Source organism: Pelmatolapia mariae, linkage group LG8 (genome assembly GCF_036321145.2).
Source record: "Pelmatolapia mariae isolate MD_Pm_ZW linkage group LG8, Pm_UMD_F_2, whole genome shotgun sequence".
Classification (NCBI taxonomy): domain Eukaryota; kingdom Metazoa; phylum Chordata; class Actinopteri; order Cichliformes; family Cichlidae; genus Pelmatolapia; species Pelmatolapia mariae.
Window position 1 is genome coordinate 1756655 of NC_086234.1, and position 19208 is coordinate 1775862.

Here is a 19208-nt window from a genome sequence, read left to right on the forward strand (position 1 = left end):
TGCTGGAGGAAATAAGGAACTTCTGGGAGCTCGGGATTGGCCATTCAGGAGTTTAATTGTCCCATGGCTCTGTGTATTTGCTGGGGTTAAGAACTATACAACTAAATATAGGCTTGTGTATTTTCTGGAAATACCTCAGTGCTTTCCCTGAACTGTTAGTTTGTTTTGGGCAGTTACAGAGCTGTGTGAATCTCACAGCTCTGTGTGTTTGCTGGAAACGCTTTAAATACCCACACACGCCACCCACTTGTTTCTCACCTCGGTGTATTTCCTGAATACCTGTCATTCTTCTCGGCACCACAGCGTACCTGAGGCTTCTCCTTCCTTCTCCGCGAGTATCACCTGGAAACACCTGTGGGAACTACATCCTTGTTCCCGTGACAAACACTTCCTGGTGGTGCATTCAAGGATGCTTGGAGAGTTACCTGACAGAGTGTGTTCTGTGTTCGTTTCCTCCAAATAGACAAAGCCCTCGGGTCATTTAGAGTCTCTTAGTCTTTGATTTTTATGTATTTGTGATCATTTTGAGTCTCCTCTGGTCTTTCTGTCCCTCTGTGGTTTACTGCGTCAGCGTGGTGGCCGGCCCGAGTGAAGATGATGTGATGCTAATGAAATGCATCCAAGATGAAGAAGAATTAAAATGTTGTTGGAAATATTTGAGATAATGGAAGCACAAAATATTCAACAACAGTTCGGTCGTTTTCAGAGATTTTAATGTGGGATTTTTTTTTTTACACCTTTTACCCTTAATCTAAAACTTCTGTCAGTCTTTACGTCTCAGACAATTTCACATGAAAAATAAACCCTTTTTAAAAATCTCAGTCGCAGCCCAGCTGTTCAGAGAAAAATCACGACCGTACGTTTGAGAGCGGCTGATCCTTTTTCCCAGAGAACGCCGCGGGATCTGCAGCTTGTTCCTAAAAACACAAACAGCAAAACCTCCAAACACCATCGAAGGCCTCTTTAATCCAAGAGTTCCCGTTTTAACGCGGCCTTCGTCCTTCCTGACACGGCGTTCGCGTGCGGGGCGGCGTGCAGGTTTCTCCTCCTGTACTGTTCGATGATGCTTCGCTGGCTAATCTACTGCACAAACACGAGCGTTCAGCCACTCAGACACTAAACACTGAGCAATGAGACAGAAACTACAGTAAGTTATCTAAGCTGTATGAGCGCGCTCGTGGCGGAGCGGCAGCTACTGTACATGGCAACCTTATGATACTGTAATGTGTAAGTTTATATTGTTTATACTGTTTGTTAAATGAAGATATTTATTGAGACAGAGGCAGGGCAGGAGTCACAGGACTACATGAATGTTTTATCCACCCATCAGGTTAATCGTGAGTTTTGGCGCCATTATAACAGGAAATGATGGAAAGATAAGACTCAGATGGATTTAAACCAAAAAGAAATAACGTCTAACTGACCAATAATAAAGCTGCTGTGTGTCTGCATGTCGCCTGTCTCCTCTTTAATGGATAGACCAATATGAACTTTGCATCATCATCATCATCATACAGTGATTATTAACACCTATATGTTTTTTTAAAAAACATTTATTATACATTTTAATTCTGTGGATTTTCGTATTCGTCCACCTGAAAATGTGACGTCACGTTGAACCTGCATCGCCTGTTAATTAACGTTCACTTTTTTTTTTATGCGTTAAAATTTTGTGAAGAATCTGAAAAAGCGCCGCAGAGCCGACCTTTAAATGTTGGTCTTTGAAATTCTGGGCTTTTATTCGGATGTTCCTCAGCGCTAACTAGCTGATAATGCTAACACTGAGGGCTGAAAATGGTTACAAACATAATGTTAATTAGCAGTTTGACAAAGAAAAGTAATGATATTTAAATAAAGCTGAGTTCTATTACGAATATGAACAATATGAAAACTTTCTCTTCAGGCAATTAACAACATTTCATTGTGAATGTGGAGCTGCGGGTTTTGGTGCCGTTTCTCTCATCGATGGCCAAACTTGAAAACATTCATGTAGCCGCTCAGCTTCACAGACGCCTTCATCGAGTGAGTTAACCTGCACCAAACTCTCTCCTGTTGTGTTTCCAGGTGAAACACCTGACCCGTTCTGCAGCGAACACAGGTTAAAACGCTGGAATAAAGCTGCTGTTCTGTGTGCAGATGCTTTCATGCAGAGTTCTGACATGGCGAGTCCTTCAGCAGGAGCTGAGGAGGTGTCGGGGAGAGAGCGGTGGGGATCACGGCTGGATGGTGAAGTCCGGCCGACATCTCGACGACTTTGTTCTCCAACAGTCGGGTCGTCTAGAAGGTCAGCACTGAAACAGGGAGGACAGTCGCTCACAGCGGTGGGTCGGCGGGATCGTTTGTTTCGGCTTCATGCGGGGCGGCACACACAGACAGGAGGAGCAGGAGGAGGAGGACATGCAGACCGGCGTGCGTGGAGCTGAGATCACTTACAGTCGACATCCAGGATGGCTCTGACAGTCCGAGTGAGCTCCTGCGCCTCCTGGGCGAGTGTGGCCGCCGTCCACGGGCTTTTCTTGTAGCGGGGAGCGAGACCTTGAGACGACGCCCCGACTTTTACGTCTCCGGAGCTACAAACAGAGACAAGGACGAGTCAGAGGTGAAGTAACACAATGATCACTAACTCGGTCTGAGAGGACCTTCGTGGAGGTCGTCTGCAGCTGCAGAGCTCACAGAAGTCCTTTCATAACAAAATCTCTTTTTCTACCAAGAGAGGACAGAAAGCCCAGAGAGCGTCTCAAACAGACAACGAAGCCTCGGCAGGTCGTCCTCGCTGAGAGCACTGTGTGTTGTTTCAGGCTTCAAATACTCGATTAGTTGAGTCGAGGGTGAAATGATTGATCAGCTAATTACACAATCAAAGTCCCAGCATGGACTAAAACACAAACCAGCTGCTACCTTCTTCTTCTTCTCTGGCTTATTTCAGTTTTTTTCAGATATTTGCAGATTCGGATTTTCTAAGAAAACTCACTGACAGCAGATAAAAAAACAAACTCAGTTTTCCTTCAATGCAAAAAGTTTTGATTGTAAAAGAAAAGATTAAACTTCACAAGCTGCAGGTTGTTTTCTCCCTGAGATCACTGATAATGAGGAACTGACAGATCTGACCAAACAAAAGAAGCTGCAACAGACTTTGTATTAAATACATTTCAGGTATTTTCATTATTTTCTGGCACATTTAGCAGGACATCCATCCGTGTTTTCCCTTTTTGTCTCCCTCCCAACTGTTTCGTTGCTCATACCGAGGCTACTAGCTTGTAGGTGGCTCTCAGCCCTACTTTAGCATTAGCTTCTTTTGAATGTCCATGTCAGCTGTGTGAAGGTGATTCAAGCGCCTCATCTGGTTTGTTGTTACGGACGTTTCCATGGCGTTTCCTCCCGTTTAGCGAATGTTCTCTTTACTGGCAGCGAGGAGCTTCCACGCTAACAGCGTGTTAGCATGTAGTTGTAAGTGTGTGACTTTTTACCTGCACTGCTGTGTGTGTGCTCAATATCAGACGTACGTGAGGCTGACCGAGTGGTGACCAATCAGGACCGATTCTGGTCCCAGTGGGTTGATCGGTGCACTCTTCAAACCCTGCAGACGCTGCGTGGACCAAACTGTCAGGTCACTTCCTGCCATCTCACAGCGCTCTACTATCCTCCCCCCAGTATGAACCTGCTCCTACTTCCTCAGGGACATTTCTTTCTGTCAGTACTGTGGCGCTTATGACTAACGACCTTAATAAGACTGATATTCATGATTCAGAAAGTCACTGAGTCTGCATCAATGAGCCTTTATTTCTGACAAAGAGGACTCAAACCTCACGCCTGCGTCTCTGGACGCAGTCACGGAGGCGCTGGCTGACATTTTAGCTGCCTGGTGGCCCAGAAACAACCAGACAGGTGAATAAAAGGAAAAGCTGGACCCGGTGGGGGGGTCCCACGGTTATGAAAGACGAGTGGAGGTGTCCCACTGACCTGGACTGAAATAAAAGGAAGCAGGCAGGAGGTGTCCGAGCTGATAACCTGACCGAGTGACCCGATTCACTGAATCAGAGTTACACAAGCAGCCAGAAGGAACCGAGGAAACCACGATGAGGAGGCGATAAGAGGAAAACAGAGAGAGGAGGCAGGAGAAATCGAATAAACACTGAAGAAGAAGAAGAAGAGCTGGGGGGTTAAATTAGCGCTGAGAGGAGAAGAAAAGGAAAGATGACAGTAATAAAGGGCACAAGGAAAGATGGAAGACAGCAAAGAAGGAAAGATAGAAAGAGAAATGGAACAAAAAAAATTAGAAAGACAAAGGGAAAGACAGATGACGGGGAAAGACTTAAGGAAAGTCAGAAATAAGGAAAATGGAAAATAAGGAAAGAAAAGTTGGACAGGAAGGAAAGAAAGAGAAACGTAAGGCTCAGAGGAAGTGAACAGGAAAATGTAAAGGAAGGAAAGACGGAGACTGATGGATGGAAATAAGGAGTGAGAGGAGGAGAAATCTGCAGGAAGGAAAGGTTGTGAGGAAGGAGAGTTAAAATAGAAAAGACACGTACAAGATGAAAAAGGAAAGAACAAAAAAGAAAAAAGAAATAGGAATAATTAAAAAAGGAAGTAAAAAGAATCATAGAGGAAAAGGAAGGATAAAAGGATGGAAAGGATAATATGAGGAAGGAGAGAGGAAACAAGGATGAGAGTTAGAAAAAAGAGAAAAGATGAGGAAAAACGAGGAAATGAGATCAGGAAGTGCTGTAACGTGTGACCTACTCTTCTTTGTTGGTGTCTTTGTGGAAGTTGATCAGATGATTGTTGATAACGAGCACAAAGTGACCTCACACACGGTCTTCATTTCATAACGCCGCCGCCTCACCGCCGCTCACTGCGGGCGACCATTAACAGGAAGTAACTGCTGTCCTACCTGCACTGAAGTGGGTCAAGCTGGACCGCTGAGTGTGAGAGTGTGTGTGTGTGTGTGTGTGTGTGTAACCTGGACTAATGGGCTCTGCTCTCAGCTGGATCATTATGTGACAGACTGAGGTGTCGGGGTCGCAGTCACAGTCTATTGACACACACACACACACACACATGCACACACACACAAACAGACACGCACACACACACACACACACACAAACAGACACGCACACACACACACGCACACACACACACACGCACACACACAAACAGACACACACACACACACACACACTCACACACACACACACACACACACTAACCTGTAAACATATCACATATACTGTGCACACACACGTGAGCTGTCCTGACGGGTCAAACTGAGCCGTGTGTTTGATTCAGACGTAAACACTAAACTCACAGAGTTCACCAAGTTTATCTTGCCACTGAACCACCCTGTTCAGGTAAGGACACACACACACACACACTGATGTAAATTCACACACACAGTAATGAAACATACAGATGAAGGCTGCTTGTTTCTATAGCGACCACTTTACCAGCTCACACTGAGCAGATTGACTCGTTAGGACGGCCACCGCGTCGCTAACGAACAGCAGGCTCTCAATTATCATCAAACACACAGGTTTGTGATTCAGCTGCCGTTGTGGGGACCCTGAGCACCATAATAATAATAATAATAATGATGATGATAATAATAATAATAATAACAGTAGGAACTTGTTACCTTCACCCCAAAATCCCTCACCCCTGACCTAAACATGCCCCTAAATCCTGAAATAAAACCTTCAGCCTGCATATTTGACATCAAAACACCTGAACATGTTTGTTTTTCCACTGTGGAACAGAAAACATCACAGGTCGTCACAGCCTGTGGAGCTGGCAGCTGGCACATCTGGAAAAGCTCCATCAGTGCTGAAAGGTATGAACAGGTTTGATGCAACATGTCCTCCATGCACACGTGTTCTTCAGGAAGGCCTTCATGTTTCAGGAGACCACGCTGCATCTGTTCAAACAGCATGACTTTACAGTAGAATTCAAATTCAAAATGAGCTCATATTTTTTATTAAAATGCATCATTTTCTTAGTTTAACCTTTCAAAGTTCTACTGTGAAGAGAACATGAGTTTGCCCCAACTTCTTTGGAATCGGGTCCTTATCATCCTTATGAGGACCCTGATGAACCGTAATAATAATAATAATGATAATAATAATAATAATGATAATAATAATAATAATAATAATGATGATGATGCACTCTCAGGCTCTGTATAAGCCCATCTCAACCAGTGTTATTACTGGATTAAAAGGTGTTGGCACAAGAAACAATGACAGCAGAAAGTCAATAAGATTCAGCGACCGATGAGAGAAACCAGGTGAGCAGAGGAAGTGACCAGCTGGTTGCTGGTCGTTGCTGATGGTTTGTCCTTAATGGACTTTCCAGGATGTGGTTGCCTAGAGAACCCTCTAACCTATTTAACACCTCCTCATATGTCTGTCAACAGCTTCTTAATCGCTCGTCACCCGTTAACTTCACATTGCCATTGATTCGTTATCACTGACTCTATGTGCTCTGGTCAGCACGTCACTGCAAACCTGCCGCACATTTAAAGCATTACAGTTAGTACTGCACATACTGCAGTACATTAACATACACTACTCTTTTACCCATAGAGTTTACTGCAGTACTTTTGCTATAGTACATTTACTGAATACTAACAGTGAAGTCCTTTATCACAGTGAGGACCTCACAAGGATATATTTACAAGAACACACACACACACACTCTACCTGTAGCTCTTTGGGGGGCCGTGACTTTCGAGTAGGAACTCCTGAACATTCTGCAGAAACAAACAAACAAACAAAAAAGAAGGTTGTTTGTTTTCTTCTTTGTCTTTTATTTTGTTTTCCAGCTGCACCAAAAAATTATTTCATAAACGGAAATAATCCTGCTGAAAACATCTTTTCATGTAAAACGTCTCCTCGGTATGAGAGTTATCTGAAGGCCATGTTTTTCTCTGTCAACAGTCAACACTGATGAAAGGATCTGATTTCAAACCCACACCAGCAGCGAGCGCATCTCTTACTTCTTACTCTGTGATCTCCACTCAAAGCTCATTGGTTCCTGCTTTTAAAGGTGAGGTTTGCCATTTGGGCCAATGTGAGTCCTTCCCCTACAAACAATGACTGTGAATGAAACTATTTTTGAAAGTGTGGCTGTATCGTGATGTCTGAAAGCTGAGAAGTTTTACCTCCACAAAGCTCAGCAGTTTTCCCGTTGACATCTCGAAACCCTTCTTGGCCGCCTCGCTCTTCCGCAGCTGACACTCCAGGACGGCCGCTCTCTTCTTCAGCTCGTCCGACTCCTCCTGAGATCAAAGCAAAAACATTCAGATTCTGGTCATTTATGGTCTTCGTCTCCTCGCGTTTCCAGCTCCATATTTTTAATGCTAAACCCTAATGGAGTTTATTTATCTCGCGTTGGCCTGCGTTCATGCTCTGCATGTCTCTTTGCTCTGATTGGTCGACTTCTGGAAGTCCGTCGAGTACCATCTTTTCCGAAGTGACCCGTGTACTCTGGACAGCCTGATGGGAATAGAGGACTGATTCCATCTGGGGACATCTCGTCACGTCTTGTGAACTTCCTGTTTCATATCTCGTCCTTTAAAGAAAGTAGTCCTTACTTCCTGCCCACAGTTTTCCCCACTGTGATTACCTGCTGAGTTACCCCCCCTCAGGTGTCACCGCTTCCTCCCTGTCTGTTTAAATACTTTTGTATCAAGCTTCTCTTCAGTAAAACAAAAAGCTCATTTTTGGCTTCTGTTTCTGCTTTAACTGTAACTGGCTGTTACACGTCCAACCTTTTCAGTTTCCTTTCTCAGCGATTTTTAAAATGATCATAAACATGTTAAATTAAAAGACCCTGAAACAGGTCATTTAACTGTAAATTAGTGTTCGATGAACTGGTTCACGGAGACTAAAGCAGACACCACAAACACAGACAGGAGCCAAAGAGGCCAAACATCTTACAAAAGTCTCATTTCCTGTGCTTGTCTTTGGTGCGTGAGGAGTAAAAGCTGTTAATGAAAAGGAGGAGTGTTTGCATGCAGTCGTGCTCTGGGAGGCTTGGCGTTTGGACAGAAGCTCTTTGTTTCCAGCGTGAGCGCTTTTGTTTCTTTCTGCAGACTTTTGTTTTGTGCCGATGGCTCAGAGAAACAACGCTGAGCGGATTTCTGCAAAACCTACGTCAGAGAGGGAAGCGGCTCTGTCACCAAATACACCTGACCCACATTCAGGCCTGAAGACGAAACCAGGACCAGGAGGGGGAGCAGCAATAACCAGGCAACAAAAAGCCTGTATTTTTAATATTCCCCCTTCATTGTTCCCGTGTTGAGAGACAGAAGCTCAGGCTGCAAGCATGCTGCACTAAAGTAATAGAAAAACCATTACATGACAGAAAGGTTGCTGTTTTTTCACCATCATCATAGAAATGTTTGATTTTACGATGACTCAGCGACGATCTTTGTAGTCTTGGGTCAATGGGTTTGATTGGTGGCTGGTTGGATGGTGCAGTCAGCTGCCTTCCTGCTTCCTCATCCTTACAGTTTTATAAATGTCCCAAATAACTGAAGCTGAAAATGGTTTCACACATAATATAGAGAAATAAAAGTATTTAGCTGACCGGGACTCTGCGGTAATCGGACCGTCAGAGAGCGGCTCTGCTTGGTGCCTACCATGAACTGATCCATGTGGTGTGAGTCACCTTGTTGGCTGATGCCTGGTGCTCCATCCTCTGAGTCTTCAGCTCTGCGATCTCAGCCTCCAGCAGGTGGATCACCTCCTCGTAGTCCATCTCCATCCCTCTGGCCTGCTTCTGGGCTGCTTCAGCCAGCTGGATTCGAGTCCTCAGAGCTCGGCTCTCCTCCGCGCTGTGTTTCACTTCCTGTCAGAGAGGGTGGAGGAAGAGGAGAGGGGGAGGATGGGGTAGAAGGAGAAGATGAGGGATTACTCGGCAGAGTTTCAGTGGTGCTTTCAGGCCCTGCTCAGTGCTTTTGAGAGGCCTCCCAGGTGGTCGTGCCATGATTTGGGATTCGTGGTGTCAGGATGAGTTAGTGTGATGAGGCTCTTTGCTGTGGCCTCGGGGACGTTTCCCTGAATCAGCAGGCTGTGCAGTCGAGTCCCAGCAGGTCTGTCAGCGCTCAGCATACCTCTGTCTGTGATAAGGTTACCTACGGTTGGAGAGCAGCATTATCATCGAAACAATAAAACAAACCTCCTGCAGAACCAGGCAAGAAAGCAGTCCTACATATTTGTGCATTAAGTGCACTGAAGGACGTTTCCTGATCAAGGTCCCTCACAGTGTTACCCGAGGCCGAGGTCATGCCCTCCAGAGTGAGCAGAGTCTGCCAGCGGTCAGCATCAGTAGACGTCATCCTCTGAGGACCATGAATACAATTATAACATTTCATGACGGTGCATTGACCAGTTGATATTTCATTGAGCACTGCAGTCGCTGTTAAGACTCAGACGTCTCTGTGCAGTCACACTGTCAGCATGAGATGAGTAATGCTTGAGCTAAAAATAAAAAGTACGTCAGGTCATCGTCGCTTTTTGGCAGGTTGTTTTTGTTGGTGGTGTTTTTCTTGGAATGAGCTCTTATTGTTTGATTGTGTGTTTTAAGAGCGAGGCCGGGCCCGACTGACTGGCTGGCGCTCTCTTACGTAACAATGCTGGAACAAAAACAAGACACAGAGCTTACTTCATGTCCTCGTTTCACTCCTGGCTAATTATTTTTCAACGGAACTACAAAACGTCAGCACAGTGCCCGATCTGAACTCTGCAAAGACCACAAAGCCACATTCAGTCAGGTCAAAGTGAACAAGGCTGGGCTCTGTGGACCATTTTAAACACAACACACACCTTTCACCAGCTCAGAGTGACGCTGACATGCTGCTCTGCAAACAAACATTTTTACTTCTGTGTCAATCAGAGTGTGAACGACAGCCGTGTAACAATGAGTCACGATGTTTCTAAACCCGTTAGTTTCTCTACAGAAGCGAAGCACAACGAATGCTGCCTCCATTTTAGTCATATTTCAGTTGCACCTGTCAGCTTTTCATTCACAGTGAAGCCCAAACTCTTTGTCCACTTATCCACCTCCTGCAGCTCTAAGAGGGAGATACGAGTAAGAGCTCCCAGACCAGCTAAAGGACATCATTTCCTGCCCCAAGGCCAGTTGGACATGTCTCAAACACCACACCAACGAGGCACCCGGGAGGAACCCTGGTCAGACACCCAAACCACCTCCACTGACTGAAGACCCCAGAAATCCAAGCTAATCTCCCTTCGTAGTGTTCGGACACCCTTCAGAGGAAGCTTGTATGTCGCTGCTCTCAGCTCGTTGCTATAGGTGCAGAGTCAGCAGACATCACCCCAACACTCGCCCGAGACCCCGAGACACTCAAACTGCTGTAGTTTCAGCAGGAACCATTGCCAGAGTGGGCGCTCCACCTCTTCATGCTGACCACCGTGGCCTCAGACTTGGATGAAAACCATGAGAAATTTGGAGCTCCTTGTTCGATAAAGCCAACAGGAACACGTCACTACGTCACAACTCAAGCTATATAGATGAATAAAAGCACTACAGGCCAGAGGGAAATATGTGCTGGTATAAAGGCCCAGCTGGGCTTTGACCCCATGTGATTTTAATGCAGAAGGAGAGCCAGTCTGTACCGTGGAGGTTATGTAACTCTCAGGGCAGTGAAACAGACACCAGCAATAATTAGACACTCATAACTGGAAGCAAGTACAGTTGGCACACTGGCAGCCAATAACTGTAACCCTGCAGCGCTGAAATAAACATCACACGGTAAACTGATCTTTGGTGGCACTAACAGATCGGAGTGAACGCTGAGTTTTGTCACAACACTCAGTGCAACACGAACCAGGAAAGAAACACTGCAGGATTTCACCGGGGAGCATGCAGGACACCACGGGGCCCCCAAAACTCCCCCTCATGTAAAGATACTCATGCAGGCAAAAAAGAAATATATTTATCTGCTATAATGAGAACAAATTGTCTGAAACTGAGGGTTTACTGAGCTCTGAGTGCCTGAGATTACACACACACACACACACACACACACACACACACACACACACACACACACACACACACAGTCGAGGCAAAGAGGAAGCAGACTGGGGAGAATTTGGCAGCTCTCATCCTCCTGCTGCGACATCATATGCAGTGGAAGCTAACAGAACACACATGGAGCAAAATACGATGATTTATGAACAAGATTCTGAAATGCTGGACACACACACACACACACACACGCGCGCACACACACACACACACACGCACACACAGAGTGTGTGTCATCCATCTGTTACCTCCAATTTTCTCTAGGGCATGCATGTAATTAAAAAATCTGCAAACTGCCGTTTCAAGAATGAGATTTATGTTCATGTCCACCACTCCAGCTCTGTGGGGACCAATTTCAGGTTTTAACCTTTGGAGCGAGGACATTAATGGAAAGTAGGGACATCAAGCAAAAGTAATGAATTGGTTTTTTGTGTTGAATGGGGAAAGTTTTGGGGAAAAAAATATTTTTTTGGAAACTTTGAAAAAATGTCTTACTGGGAGACTTCAACGCTTATCTGGTCAACAACAGTGAGACATGGAGGGGCGTGACTGGGAGGAATGGCCTCCCAGGTCTGAACCCGAGTGGTGTTCTGGTACTGGATTCCCATGCAAACCACAGTTTGTTCATTAAAACACCATGTTCCAACATAAAGGTGTCCATAAGACTTGGGGACCATAGCGTCGTTTCTTGGAGCCATTTCCCTCATTGCTGGGTTTCAAAAATGGCAGTTTTGATTTTCATGAACGAGATGCTCTCATGACTTATTGAGTGACGCCACTGACCAGCCAATTGGCGCCATGCAGTCTGACGACATCACATTTTAGTACCTGCTGGAATCGCTTTGGAACCCCGGGCGACCAGGTACTAAAATAGCACCTGGTATCACCCAATGGAAAATCCTGAAAACTGTGGAGAACCGAGGAAAGTCAGTCCGAGTAGGGGCTTAAGTAGGTGTGCGTTGGGAACTCCTGGCAGAGTTGAGATCTTCAGCTTCCACCTCTGGCAGAGCTTTGACAGCATTCCAAGGGAGACTGGGGACATTGAGTCTGAATGGACCATGGTCAGCACCTACACTACTGAAGCTGCTGCACTGCGCTACGGCTACAAGGAGGTTGGTGCCTGTCGTGGTGGTAATCCCCTCACAGGTGAGGGGAACGGCTAAAGAAGAAGCACTATCCCGCTGGGATACCCTGTGGGACTTTGGAGGCAGCCAATAGGTGCCGACATGGCTCTGGATGTTTTAGGGCTGTAATGGTTGACACGCCTCTACAATATTGCGTGGAGATCAGGAGCGGTACCTCTGGATTGGCAGGCTGGGGTGGTGATCTTTAAGAAGTGGGACTGGAGGGTGTGTGCCATCTATAGGGGGATCACACTCCTCAGCCTCCCTGGGAGAGTCCATGCCAGGATGCTAGATAGTCTGTCTCTCTGAGGGCTCTGTCGGAGGTGCTTCGGGAGTAATGGGTGTCCTTATACAGCTGTTCAAAGAGCTGGATCCACATAGCCGGCAATAAGTAGAACTCGTTCCTGGTGGGTGTTGAACTCCGCCAGGCCTTCCCTTTGTCACCGATTCTGTTCATAATTTGTGTGGACAGAATTTTTAGCCGTAGCCATGTGGAGGAAGGCTTCCACTTGGTCGGTGTCAGAATCGTCTCTGCTTCTTGCAGATAACGTAGTTCTGTTGGCTTCATCAGGTGGTGGCCTCCAGCTTGCACTGGAACGGTTCGCAGCCAAGTGTAAAGCCATGGGAGTGAGAATCAACATCTCCAAGTCTGAGGCCCCATGGGAGACCCAGGAGAGATTATATCTCGGCTGGCCTGGAAACGCCTTGGTGTTGGAGGAGGAGGTTGCCTGATGAGAGGGTGGTCTGGGCCTCTCTGCTTCAGCTGCTGCCCCGCAAACCGGCCTCAGACAAGAGGAAAAAAATGGGATAGATGGAGAAATGATGGAAACAACTTTCCATCATTCCATCCAATCTGTCATGACTAACAGATGGATTCAAGCGCAGACAGTGTTCTGGCAAGCAAAAAGGTGACAATTTATTAGCACGAGTGAAACCACATTGATTTGTATGGACAGTGAGTGGGGTAGGTGTCCAGGGGATGGAGGGGAGGAAAATCCTGAATCCTTCTGGCCTCACTACAGCACAAGACACTTTAACACCCTCCTCACGCAATGTACACAAGCTGTAAATTTCCAGATTGTTTTATTTTATTTTATTTCTATTTATATAATGTACATAACTCACACACTTGCTGCACATAATGTCTTCCTTGTATATACTCATTCACTGTATATAAAGTTCTGTCTGTCTCTGTTTTTTCTTTGCACAGTCGAGGAGCGTATCAGGTCACATTTCACTGTGTGTTATACCTGTATAACCATGCACGCGACAAATAAAGAATCTTGAATCTTGAATCAACGTTCCAGCGCCGACTGCTCCGTGCAGCCATAAATAGGCAAAGGGAATAGTTGCAATCTTAACTACATTACAAGGCAGACTTCTTTACCTGCCACTCCTTCCCATGCAGTATATGAATAGTTACCTAAAATGAAACAACAGTGATAACTTTAAACTTTCTCACAACTGCAAAGGTCATGTACATCGACTTAATTCAGCACATTACCTTCGCACAGGAGCTTCCAGGACTGAAATATAAACCCAACGTGGAATTACTCAAAAAAACTGCAGTTCCTCTGATGGCCACTTGAGTCTCCAACAACCCAGAGAGCAAGTGTCGGTCCACACTCACTTCTATATATGGTCCAAATAACAACATTATGACAGCCAAAATGCTAACGAGACCAAAACCAGTGGTGACTACATCCATCTTTTATATACAGGCCATGCTTCACTCACTGCCCTCATCATAAAGAACATAATTACTGGGTTTTCTTTAAATGAAACCACGGTCCACGGGCAGCGTAATAACATCGCTGTGCATGAATGTCCTCGTTTAATAATGGAGTCCAACATGAATGCAAGTCTTTTCTTTACTTTGTGCCTCTGGAGGACATCGTTTACTGTAATTTGTGCTTCACAGTAGCGCAACACGCTGTCCAACAACACAGCACATTAAAGTCTGACCATCAGAGCAGAGTGGCTCAGAACTGGGACACACTTGCTGGTAAAATTAGACTCCTGGATGGTTTCCAGTGTAGAGTGTCCACTAAGTGTGGAGATGAGGTGTGAGTGTGTGTCTGTGTGTGTGGCTCTGTGTGTGTGGTGTATGGTTGGGTAACTAATGGTTCCCAGCGTGAGCTCTCTTCCCTCCAGCTGTGGCTTCAGGGGGGCCCGAGGGGCTCTGAGAGGCCCCCCGTCTTAAAGGCTGACTTCCATCTCTAATGAAGGAGCATGTCAGCCCGCTCTCCTCCGCCCGCCTGCTCGCTCTCCAGAAAAGGCAGCACAATGGAAGAAAAATCCCTCGCTGTGCACAAGCTGTACAGCCTGGCAACGCGCGGCGGAACAAAAGAGCAGTGGCCGGTCCCGCTTCTACCCAGACGAAAGGTTTTTGTGCTCCCTGAGAAACGACACTCACATTTGCACCGACGGCTGCTTCCTGCTTTGTTTGACTGTTATGTAATAATAACATAACGTCTCCATCTCGAAGCTGGAGGCTGCGCTGAAAGCTGCGGCGGAGCCGGTAAAATGCCACGCTCAGACAAAGGATATTAAAAGCACTTCACTTATTCAGGAGCACCAACGACTCACACCTCCATCGACTTTTACTGAAAAGCAAACACCATGTCCAAAACAGGCTGAACCTGGATCCGATTATAATAATAATAATAATAATAATGATGATGTCCAGGTGATTTATCTGCATGCAAACACAGTGTGAGTGTGGAAGGCTAAGTGACTCCAGCCTGGAAACCTGATCAAATCCTCCCTCAGAGGATTAAAGGCTGTCAGCTTAATTCAGCTGTGCAGGTTTGTTAAATATGCAGGCAGCGCTGAAGCTGACAGTCGTGATCTGCGCCCTGATGTGACTTACTGCAGGCAGCCAGGACATGTCTGAGCAGCTAACGTTGCTTAAAACCTGCTTTTATACCAGGACAGATGACAGAGACGTAAAGTAGACTTCAGAATATTTTAAAGTGTTCTTAGAGTTTGTGAGTCGATACAGTGTCTCTGCACCTCAGGTGCACACTGAAGTGGCTCAAATGGATATTTTGAGTCAAGTTAATACTTTAGTCCTGCATTCCTTCTGATGGTCAGCAGGGGGCGTTTCCCCTGGATGTTCATTAGCATGGCCAAAGTTTCTAATAGTGAAGCCACTGGATGAACAGACTGCTCTGACACTCAGTTCCACACAGTTTTTTTTTACTCTTTTAACTGTATGATGTCATAGATGGGAGATATCCCAGGACCCACCCATTAGCCTTTTGTTCGCAATGGGCGGGGCTAAAATAACCTGTTTCAGACAGAGGATGAACTGAGGGCCTGCACCAAGGACCAGAATCACATAAAGAATGATTATTATGAACTGTGTGTCATGCAAAGCTGCTCTGGCAGAGTCCAAGAAGAAAAAGGTTTCACTATGAAAAAGCAAAGAATAGAGAAAGTCCAATGTCTGCAAACCTGCCAGCACTCGGCGAGAAGCTAAAGGTGCGACTGCAGAGCAGGAAGTGAACGCTCAGCTCTGCGTCCTCCTCATCTGCTCCTCGGGTCTGAAACTCAGATAAGGAAACGCCCCGTCGGCCTTTGTTGTTATGGTGCACTTGTGGGCTAAATGTAGATATTGATTGATTTATGCAACCGAGCGGGAGCGAGAGAGGCCGAGACCCTTCAGCTCTGAATCACAACAAACACAATGTGGGGAGGAGGAGGAGGAGGAGGAGCTATTCTAGAGCCCAAAATAAAAAAAGATTCAACACGGGGCTCACAGTCCTCCCACACACACACACACACGCACACACACACACGCACACACACACACACGCACACACACACACACACACGCACACACACACACACACGCACACACACACACACACACGCACACACACACACACACACAAGCTCTTTATCATCACACCTGCAGGTCGGTTTGTGTGTGTGTGTGTATGAAGGGCTCCACCTGCTGATCTCTTTTAAAAGAAGCACCTCGTCTCACACACACTCCTGACTCCCCCCACAGCCACTGACCAAAGCATTACCTGTGTATGACTTCCTGTTTTCACACATGTGCACAGGTCGGATGAGTGCAGCAGGCGTGACTCACCTGTTTGACCTTGCTGAGCTCCTCCTCCATCTGATGGTGGACTCTCTGAGACTCGACCAGCTGCTCCTGCAGATCAGAACAGACACATTAGAATATTTATTGAAGCCGACTTTTCTTTGGATATGATTGAATTCTACAAAATGACTCAGGTGTGAGTCTACCTGCAGCCTCTTGATCTCCCTCAGAGCCTCGATGTGCTCCTTCCTGAGCCGCTCCATCTCCTCCAGGTCCTCTGAGTCCGACAGTGACGGCTGCACAAACACACAAACACATCAGAACGATTCGTTAGCATCTCGTTAGCGTCCCTCAGGTGAGTGTCAGGCTGAAAGTGCCATAAATGATGAAGAACGAGTGAAAGCAGCACATTGAGGCTCGTGTGATGATGACCTGAACATTAATCACGTCTGTATCCTCTCACAGATGCAGCTGCTGTTGCTCTCAGGTCCATCGAACCTGTGTGACCCCACGTGACCTGTGTGACCCCAGCACAGCACACGCTCTGCTGATAGGACCCTCCTGTTCAATGACAGTATCCACAGTGGAGTGGACGTGGAGTCATCACGTGCTCCTGTTCACTGGAACCTGGATGATCCTCAGTCTGATTCATTGCTAAGATTCCACCTGCTGAATCCAGGTGATCTCAGAAAACCACCAGAGGCAGCAGTGAGTCAGTCCCCATAGACTCCCATATTAAAACTTTACAGCAGTGTTTGTTCTGTTGGAGACTTTGGGAGCATTTTTAATGACATCATCTGATGACATCATCACTCATACTGTACTAACAGACTTATAAATATAGCGACTGCTCACCATGTCCACGTTTTTTATTTTGTTTATAATCATCAAAGTAAAACTGGACTTTTAAATGCGAGAGCTTTAAGGTCACTTTTTTTATTCTAATAAACAATAAAATGAAATGATAAAAATAAACAAGCAGAATCGATTAGAAACGCCGCACAGGGAGCATCGTTCCCACCCACACCTTCTCCAGGTGTTCACTGCTCTGTTGCTGTGACCGCCTCCACCCTCTCCGTGCTGTAGGACTGACGGACACTGATGACCCCCCCACACCCCCCACATACTTTAACATACTGTAATATTCTACAAACACTGTTTGCACTGCAAAACTGAAAACTGTGTATTTAGTACTCTGTTGTGTTTTTCCTGAAGGCTGCATATATGTGCATAAATACAGGAGGAGTCACTCAGCATCTTTTCTATGAGTTTAAAGTAAATTACAGTAAAAAGTTGTTTATGAAGTTCAGTAACTGTGTGACATCAGACGTGTGCGCTGTGCTGCACGCTCCTACCCTCGGGTCGCTGGGCGACTCCAGCAAGCTGAACAGGTCGTCGGACGTGAAGCGAGACCCGAGCTGCGTGACGCCCAGCTCCTCCAGCTGAGGCTTGAACAGCTCCTTGATCAGGCTCTCGAAGTCTGGGAACAGAAAACAGACGTGTGCGCTCAGCAGGAGGCAGAACGCCGACCCGAGCCTCTCTGAGGCCGAAGCAGCGACGAAACCTGCAGATCTGCGTCCTGCACTTGACTTTCATCTTTAACGCTGCCGCGCCACATCACCAAGCCTCCTTTAAACTGTGCAAACAGTCAATGAAAACACGATATGGATCATCTCTTTTCTACGTTTCAACTCTGATGTCCAGCAGCAGACAAAGACATTTTATTCTTTCTACTGAAGCTCTCTGCTTTTCCTTCACTTTTTCAAACAGTCCAATAAAACCCACAAAGCAGAATAAAAGCTCTAAGTTAACACAAGTGAGCAGAAAGTGTGCAAAGCTCGAGTCACTGCGACGTCAGAAGAATCGAGTCTCAGTTTCCCAGTTTCACTTTGTGAAAGGAAACTGAGAAGGACACAGGTGAAACCAGCGAGGGCACAAAGGAGGGAAGGAGGCGAGTAAAGCCGAACGCAGTTGAAACAGAACTCCAGATAAAAACATCCAACAAGGACACAACAGGAAACCTCCTGACTGCTGGAGACCAACATGGTCCAAACACAGCAGCACAGTCATCAGTTTACCTCAGAGCTGCGTTTAAAACCTTCAACTATGAAAAGAAACAAGAGCTAAATACAAATAAAAGAAAATCAAGTACTTTAGTAAGTACTGCAAGTACTTTAATCTTCCACTCCACATGATGTACTGCACAGGTGTGAGGATGAGGGACACCTGCAGGAGGACAGCCACAGGTGAGCTGAGCGATGATGTCTTACCTGTGAAGGCCACCGTCCCAGCCGGATCAGCTCGCAGTCTGGACCGGAGCGCCTGCCGCTGAGCGTCGGAGGGCTTCAGGCCAATCAGCTCCAGAGCCTGGACACACACACACACACAGATCGATACACAGCTCACATGGTGCAAACACACACTGACAAACAGCCGCTGACCAATGAGAAGAGAGTATCGGCTCATGAATTGGTTCAGCTGACGCGACCTTTAAACAGTCTGGGTGTTGTGTCGTGATGAAGTACACAAACACATTTTGTGTTTTGGTTGGATTTGGGAACAAGAAGGTTTTTCCTCTGTTCCCATGAAGCTGAATGATGTTTGTGGCGTTCCCGTCAGCGTGCAGGGAAATCATCACCTCATTCTGTCACACTGAGGACTCCATAGTTTCTGTGCAGATTTACGCGTTTGGTTGTTTTCTTGCCTCCTGGTTGGTTCATCCTGCTGACTCTGCTGTTTCAACGTCAGCGTGAAGCGTTCAAAGGTGCGAACCACAAACACTCACCTGCTCCAACCTTTCTATCTTGAGGCGACAGCTGTCGCTGAGGGAGCTCTTCCTCTGAGGAGGCTGACTGCTCGGAGACTCTGGAAGCAGAGGAACACACACAGTTACTGCAAAGACACAAAACAACTACAAGGATCCAACAAATGCTGATGAAACGGCAACACACACAGAAAACAGGGAGAGAATG

General features: G+C 46.3%; 1 protein-coding gene and 1 long non-coding RNA gene across 4 annotated transcripts in view; one reads left to right on the forward strand and one right to left on the reverse strand.

Moving 5' to 3' along the window:
* Positions 1–696: 696 nt before the first annotated feature.
* The window catches only part of stxbp4 (syntaxin binding protein 4), a 41180-nt gene continuing 22668 nt past the window's right edge, over positions 697–19208 (reverse strand). For 2 of the 3 annotated variants that reach the window (XM_063482424.1, XM_063482426.1), the window contains exons 12-21: positions 19022–19101; positions 18507–18603; positions 17592–17716; positions 16443–16532; positions 16282–16347; positions 8671–8850; positions 7160–7276; positions 6699–6748; positions 2434–2570; positions 697–2291 (exon numbers count right to left, since the gene is read on the reverse strand). In XM_063482424.1, the coding sequence (XP_063338494.1) occupies positions 2278–2291; positions 2434–2570; positions 6699–6748; positions 7160–7276; positions 8671–8850; positions 16282–16347; positions 16443–16532; positions 17592–17716; positions 18507–18603; positions 19022–19101 (956 nt within the window). In that variant the 3' untranslated portion in view covers positions 697–2277. The remainder of the gene's footprint in view (positions 2292–2433; positions 2571–6698; positions 6749–7159; positions 7277–8670; positions 8851–16281; positions 16348–16442; positions 16533–17591; positions 17717–18506; positions 18604–19021; positions 19102–19208) is intronic. The other variant, XM_063482425.1, reaches the window with a different exon arrangement.
* LOC134633571 (uncharacterized) lies at positions 2580–16352 on the forward strand. The gene is made up of 3 exons (XR_010094767.1): positions 2580–5830; positions 6936–7044; positions 16253–16352. It is a non-coding gene; the product is annotated as an uncharacterized LOC134633571 (long non-coding RNA).